This window comes from Phyllobates terribilis, unplaced genomic scaffold (assembly GCF_046119375.1).
Source record: "Phyllobates terribilis strain yellow unplaced genomic scaffold, ASM4611937v1 Scaffold_2__4_contigs__length_985480577, whole genome shotgun sequence".
Lineage (NCBI taxonomy): Eukaryota > Metazoa > Chordata > Amphibia > Anura > Dendrobatidae > Phyllobates > Phyllobates terribilis.
The window spans coordinates 142,222,156-142,228,269 of NW_027362762.1; the positions used below are offsets into that span (position 1 = coordinate 142,222,156).

General features: G+C 36.3%; 1 protein-coding gene across 1 annotated transcript; it reads right to left on the reverse strand.

The window, feature by feature from the left end:
• Window positions 1–969: 969 nt before the first annotated feature.
• LOC141250291 (keratin, type II cytoskeletal 5-like) lies at window positions 970–4,958 on the reverse strand. Its single transcript, XM_073669924.1, has 9 exons — window positions 4,361–4,958; window positions 4,020–4,234; window positions 3,487–3,547; window positions 3,288–3,383; window positions 2,515–2,679; window positions 2,263–2,388; window positions 1,607–1,827; window positions 1,483–1,517; window positions 970–1,391 (listed from the first exon to the last, which is right to left on the reverse strand). Exons 1-9 carry the CDS (start codon window positions 4,832–4,834, stop codon window positions 1,183–1,185), a joined length of 1,602 nt encoding a protein of 533 aa, XP_073526025.1. The 5' UTR covers window positions 4,835–4,958; the 3' UTR covers window positions 970–1,182.
• Window positions 4,959–6,114: the final 1,156 nt, after the last annotated feature.

The window sequence follows — 6,114 nt, forward strand, 5'->3', positions numbered from 1 at the left end:
GAATGTATTTGTCACGGTTGAAAGTAATACAAAAGTGCAAAAACCCATAAAAAATGCTACTTGTGAACATAGCCCAAGGTGTGGGGGAGTAATTTTGTTTTTGATTATTTATTTTACCTTATACACAAGTCTTTACCCTGGAAAGGCTGTTCCTTAACATATATCACAGGAAAACAGTTTCAGTTTCGTTTTTGAACGTTTTATTGTGAGTCCGTAAAAGTGGCTAAATACCTCTGACCACGTTGTTGACAGCAGTGACCTGGGGGTCAGAAATGCTTCCTGAGGCGATCCTCATGCTGTCCCCATGTCATTTGAGCACTGTCACTATCGTTTTGGGCACTTTTTAGGCTTTCTACAGACTGCCAGGGGTGCCGCCGCAAAAATGCTTGGGTCTCCCATAGACTAACATTGGGCTCATTGCTCGGGTTGAGCACCCGAGTATCACGGTGAGCTCGGCCCGAGCTTCGAGCACCCGAGCATTTTAGTGCTCACTCAACACTAATCTTCTCTTCTAGAGCAGCAGGCTCACAGATCAGCTAAGGCTTGCCAACTTGATATTAAAATCTTGCCCCCAATCTATTGCTAGCCAGGTCCCTTTAATTACATTTTTGTCTAGGCCTCTGATGGAGTAGCCAGTACTGCCCTGATGGCGGACATGTTTGTGATATTCAACCGATCAACAATCCTTCTAATCAGTAGGGATTTTTCAAAATGGACAAGCTCTTTTGAGTGACAATCAGTACATTCAGAAGGTGCTAACCTATTTAGTCTTTGGCAATTTTCTCTTTATCTTAAACCTAGTATGAATTAGAGACAAGAAAATTGCAGGTCTCATTCTAAATCCAAAAGATTATTGGATCATATCATGTGAATTTATGGCATGTTTTATAATCCCAAACTTAGGAAGAATTAAGGTTTCTTACTTACACCACTCATCCATTTAAATGAAAAGAAACTATTGTGAAGAGATTTTTATCATATTGCATTTTATTCAAGAATTCTCAGAAAGTTAAGCTTTTTTGGCAAAGAAAATCAAATCATTGTTTTTACAAAGAATAATTTTTAGCCACATTTAGAATATTGGCGATACGAGGTTTTATCGCACTCATGATGTTTCTGTGACAGTAAACTCAATGAATTAGGAGGGAAAGAGGCTGTGTACACAATGGCAATTGAAGAATCTTAGAACTTCCTGGAGCTTGAGCTTGAGGAGGTTTTTGATACAATTTTAACACTGGAATTACTGCCACTTCCAGACACAAAACCACTTCCACCACCAAAGCCTTGCCCAATGCCTTGCCCTCCACTTCCACAGCCAAATCCAAAACCACTTCCGGATCCATAGCCTTGACCAGCTCCACCACTTGTACCATAGTTTGAGCTCAAAACAGCTGTTAAATAAAGACACATTGTTAGATCTTAGATGCAAAAAAATACATAAGTAAATGAACAAAAACAATAAATTTAAAAACTGCTACTTACATATGTTTACTGGTCCAACACCATCTCCAGCCAACCTGTAACCAATTCAAAATGTATATTATTTTTTCCATGATCAAATAGAATAGAAAATTACAATACAGTTATAATAATGAGTATTTCTTGCCTGCTCTCTTCTCCTTCCAACAGTTTCCTGTATGTGGCAATCTCAATATCTAGAGCCAGCTTAACATTCATTAGATCTTGGTATTCGCGGAGTTGGCGAGCCATGTCTTGCTTGGCCTTCTGAAGAGCCCCCTCCAGATCTGTAAGTTTTTGCTTAGCATCCTTCAAAGCAAGTTCTCCTCTCTGTTCTGCATCAGCAATAGCAGTCTGAAGTTTGACAATCTAGTTGCATAAATGATAGAACATATTAGTCAATCTGAAAAGCCCAGTATAATAAAATGTACAAAGAATGCATTTTTGCTCCATATCGTTGATCCAACTGTCTGACCAGAATGAATGAATTATAAACAGTTAATTAGTATGCTTGAAAAAAAAAATTTTAAAATCATATTTAAAAGATGAGTTGTTGGAAAAAAGAACGTTTTTTAAAAAGTTTTTGGTTTCAGAATAAATTAGGGCTGCAAACACTATTATTATGTCATAGCTCAATATGTGTAATGTAAGGGACAATCCATAAATTGCTTGATTCTTATTCCCAGAAGAGTTTATGGATGCAATCATAATTTTCCATTCAGCTTTGACACTATAATAGCTCATCACTCCAGATTGTAATATGTATTTCAGTTTTACTATAATGCCCAAAGCTATTCCACCTACTTGTTTCTTCACGTTGTCAATTTCTGATCGCAGCCTGGTAATCATGCGGTTTAGCTCTGAGATTTCTGTCTTTGTGCTCTTCAGATCGTCACCATGTTTTCCAGCAGAAACTTGGAGCTCCTCATACTGCAGGAAAAGTAGATGTTAGATGAAATTACAAAAATCATTTACAACCATTCTAACTACTTATTAGTAAGAAAAAAATAGAAATGGGTTTATTGAGTATAAAAATTATTTCCACAGTTCACTTACTTTATTTTGGTACCAGGACTCTGCTTCTTGGCGACTTCGGTTAGCAATCTCCTCATACTGAGCCTTAACCTCAGCGATAATGCTGTGTAGATCTAGATCTCTGTTATTATCCATGGATAAGACAACTGAAGTGTCTGAAATCTGTGTTTGCATTTGAGCAAGTTCCTAAAAAGTAAAAAAACAGAGTATTACAAGGGCGGAAGAAAAAGGTTTCAACAAAATCACAAGTTTTACCAAAAAGATTCAAAGCGACAAGTGTACTATTGGATAGCCATCTTTTACGAGGCTCTTCTACTCTGTAAAATTTCTCTAAATTGGGATACAGATGAGACTGTATTCTTTAGCATCAACTCAACATGAACAATACATGTCATATCTGACTCTGCAATATCTACATCGTAGTGGTCCAACTTTTTTATTAAAACTATAGCAAAGTGGGTTTCTGTGTCAAGGTATTCCTAACCTTGAATAAAAATTCAATATTTTTATTCTGTATTTTTGGAGTTAACCAAACAATGTGGTTTTGTGGCTACAATTTTAAGTCCAGAAACTCAGGTATTGAACAACTGAGCTGCACAACAATAGTTTGTAACAGTTTTATAGCTAACTACCCACTGATACTGGTAAAAAATTTATTTTAGGCCATTCATGGTGGGAAACATAAGCAAATAAAAAATGGGTAAGTACAGTATTTTCTTCAGGTTCTTGAGATTGAAGGGAAATATGCATAGATTAAAAATAAATGTGGTGGTGAATTAAAAATTCAGACTTACCGCCTCATACAGAGCCCTCGTGAAGTTGATTTCATCGGTCAGACTAGACACTTTAGATTCCAATTCTACTTTGTTCATGTAGGCAGCATCCACATCCTGGAACGAATATAGTCCCAGTTATTCACAGAAGTTAATAAAAGCATAGATGTATGTTATAGTAATATACGTAAAATACATAAAATGGCTAATAATTCCGTACCTTTTTGAGCACGACAAACTCATTTTCAGCAGCTGTGCGCTTGTTGATTTCAGCTTCATACCTGATGGTGACAGAATATTTATACAAAATGTTGAATGAAAAGAATAGATAATAGTGAAACAAAAAATGATAAAGTGTGATATAATGCAAGATTATGAAGATATTAACCACCACTCATTTAATTGTACAATGTTGTATATGCTGGTGAGCAAATCCAAAAAACAGAACTACTTTTGTGTAAAAGTGATTATTTGCCTCTCGTATTTCAGTTTTTCAGATTTTCTTTAAAACTTGCAAGTATAACACTCAAACATGATGTATCTTTATAAAAGATGATGAGTGTTAGATTGATGGGTTTTCTAGAAGTCAGACTCCAGTGCTCCACCCTCTCATAGCTACTTAACAGCAACAAGGAGGAGATTGAATAGATCTAAGGACTATGGATAAACGTTTCTTCTCTGTCTGCAATACCTCTATAATTGATGTGAAGGACCAGTGCACAAAAAATGTGAAGAACATCTTTGATGACTTACTTGGCCTTATAGTCCTCTACAGCATCCTGCATATGTTTAAGCTCTCCATCCAAACGAGACTTATCATTGATTAGGCTGTCTAATTGGCGACGAAGTTGATTAATGTAGGCTTCAAAGAGAGGCTCAATGTTATTCTTAACTGTCTTGACTCCTTGCTCTTGTAAAAGGTTCCACTTGGTTTCCAGAACTTTGTTCTGTTGTTCTAGGAATCTGACCTAGAGGTAACGGAACAGAAATAGAAGTAAGGATAAAAAGGTAATGCATATAGATAAAAATTGGATGAAACTTTAGTATCATGATTTACCTATAGAAAAAAGTAAGAGTTGATTTTAACATCCTACCTTGTCAATGAAAGATGCAAATTTGTTGTTAAGAGTCTTGATTTGCTCTCTCTCCTCGGTTCTCACTTTCTGAATTGTTGGATCAATTTGCAAATTAAGTGGAGCTAAAAGACTTTGGTTGATAGTAACTTGCTGGATTCCACCGGGTGGGCATACAGGAAAGTCAGCTGCTCCTCCAAATCCTTGACCAACTCCAAATCCAGAGCCGAATCCAAAACCAGCACCATTACCAAATCCAGATCCACCTCCGCTTTGGTTTTGCGAATTTGTAGGGATGGAAATTTTTCTGCTTCCTCCTAAACTGTATAGGCTTCTGCTACCAAAGCCACCAGCATTAGCTTGGCCACCTCCACAGCCAGAACGACTGACAGAAACAGAACTGAAGCTGTTACGATTTGCCCCTGATGCAACAGCAGATGCAGCACTGAAGTTCTTTGTTCCTCCAGTAGAGTATGATTGACGAGAAGCAGACATGGTCCTTGTAGATGTGTGATGCTGATATTGAACACAATACAAAGGCAGAGTAAATGTCTCTGAGCCTGAACGTCCCTTTTTATCTGTCTCAGTACAAGGGTTTGGTCACAATGCTCTGCATGCATCATCTTTCCTCAATAATGGGTTTGGTATGCCTCTTAGCAATCAAAACGCTGACTTCATCTGATTTACTCACATCTCTAATAAATAAAGTGCAAGTAAAATCTGCAAACATGAAAACCTATTGACCAATTCTAAATGCTAGGAGAAAAAAAAATTGAGAACAAGACAAGACAAGAATTATTGAGGGATCAGGAATCTACACCCATCCCCAAAAAACAATAGTAAGTATGACATGTTTCAGAGCCATAGCTAGGCTTTGCTTTACTCATGGCAACTTGAACTACTAGAAGTGATTAATATAATAATCTATACTTTCTCATGAAATCTTTTTTTATTGGGTTTTTACTAAAGAATTTTTTTGGCACATCAAGAATGGCTAGAAAGCAAATAAAATCCAATGCAAAAACCCAGATCCACATGTTGTACAATATAAAGAATTTGGGAAATAGGGAAATATATCAACTTTTTTTATATTATTATAAAAAGCCCAAATGAATAAAGTAATAAGAGTTATCAAATGACAATCTGTATTTGTATTAGGTATTAAATAAGGATACATATCTGTATCATTATTGTCCGGAAACTCCAGGGATATTGATATTAAATTTGCCCATATCCATGTTAGTGTGACTAGCTATGTGACCTTGAGTCCAGTGGATTGATTATCTACTGCTAGGATGCTTCCACAAAATTGGTGTTTATTCTTATTTTGCTTTTTAAGTATTGAAAAGGTCTTTGTGTAAATCGTCATTGCCATATTGTACACTGACAAGCAAAAGGATAACAGTGTTTTGCACTTGTGAATTTCAGACTCCATTTCTCACCATCCACTACTGCTTTGAAAGTGAGACTACCATCATTTTATAGACAATCATCTTGGCTATATCATACATAAATTAGACTTGCAACTATTCTGCATATGATTGTTTATGCAGATTCTTGTCATGTCACTGAATTGTTACTGTTTTGCTACTAAAAATCTAAGTTAAATTTTTATTATTTTGTTAGTATTTTGTAAATCTATTTTTGACTTTCAACACTGCCTGAATACTTCTGGGCATGCTCTTGATTAGATTCAAGCATGTCTAGACCGAAATCTGTCCCCAGGTCCCCTCTACACATTCTCAAAGTTGGTGGATATTGATTGACTCACTTGG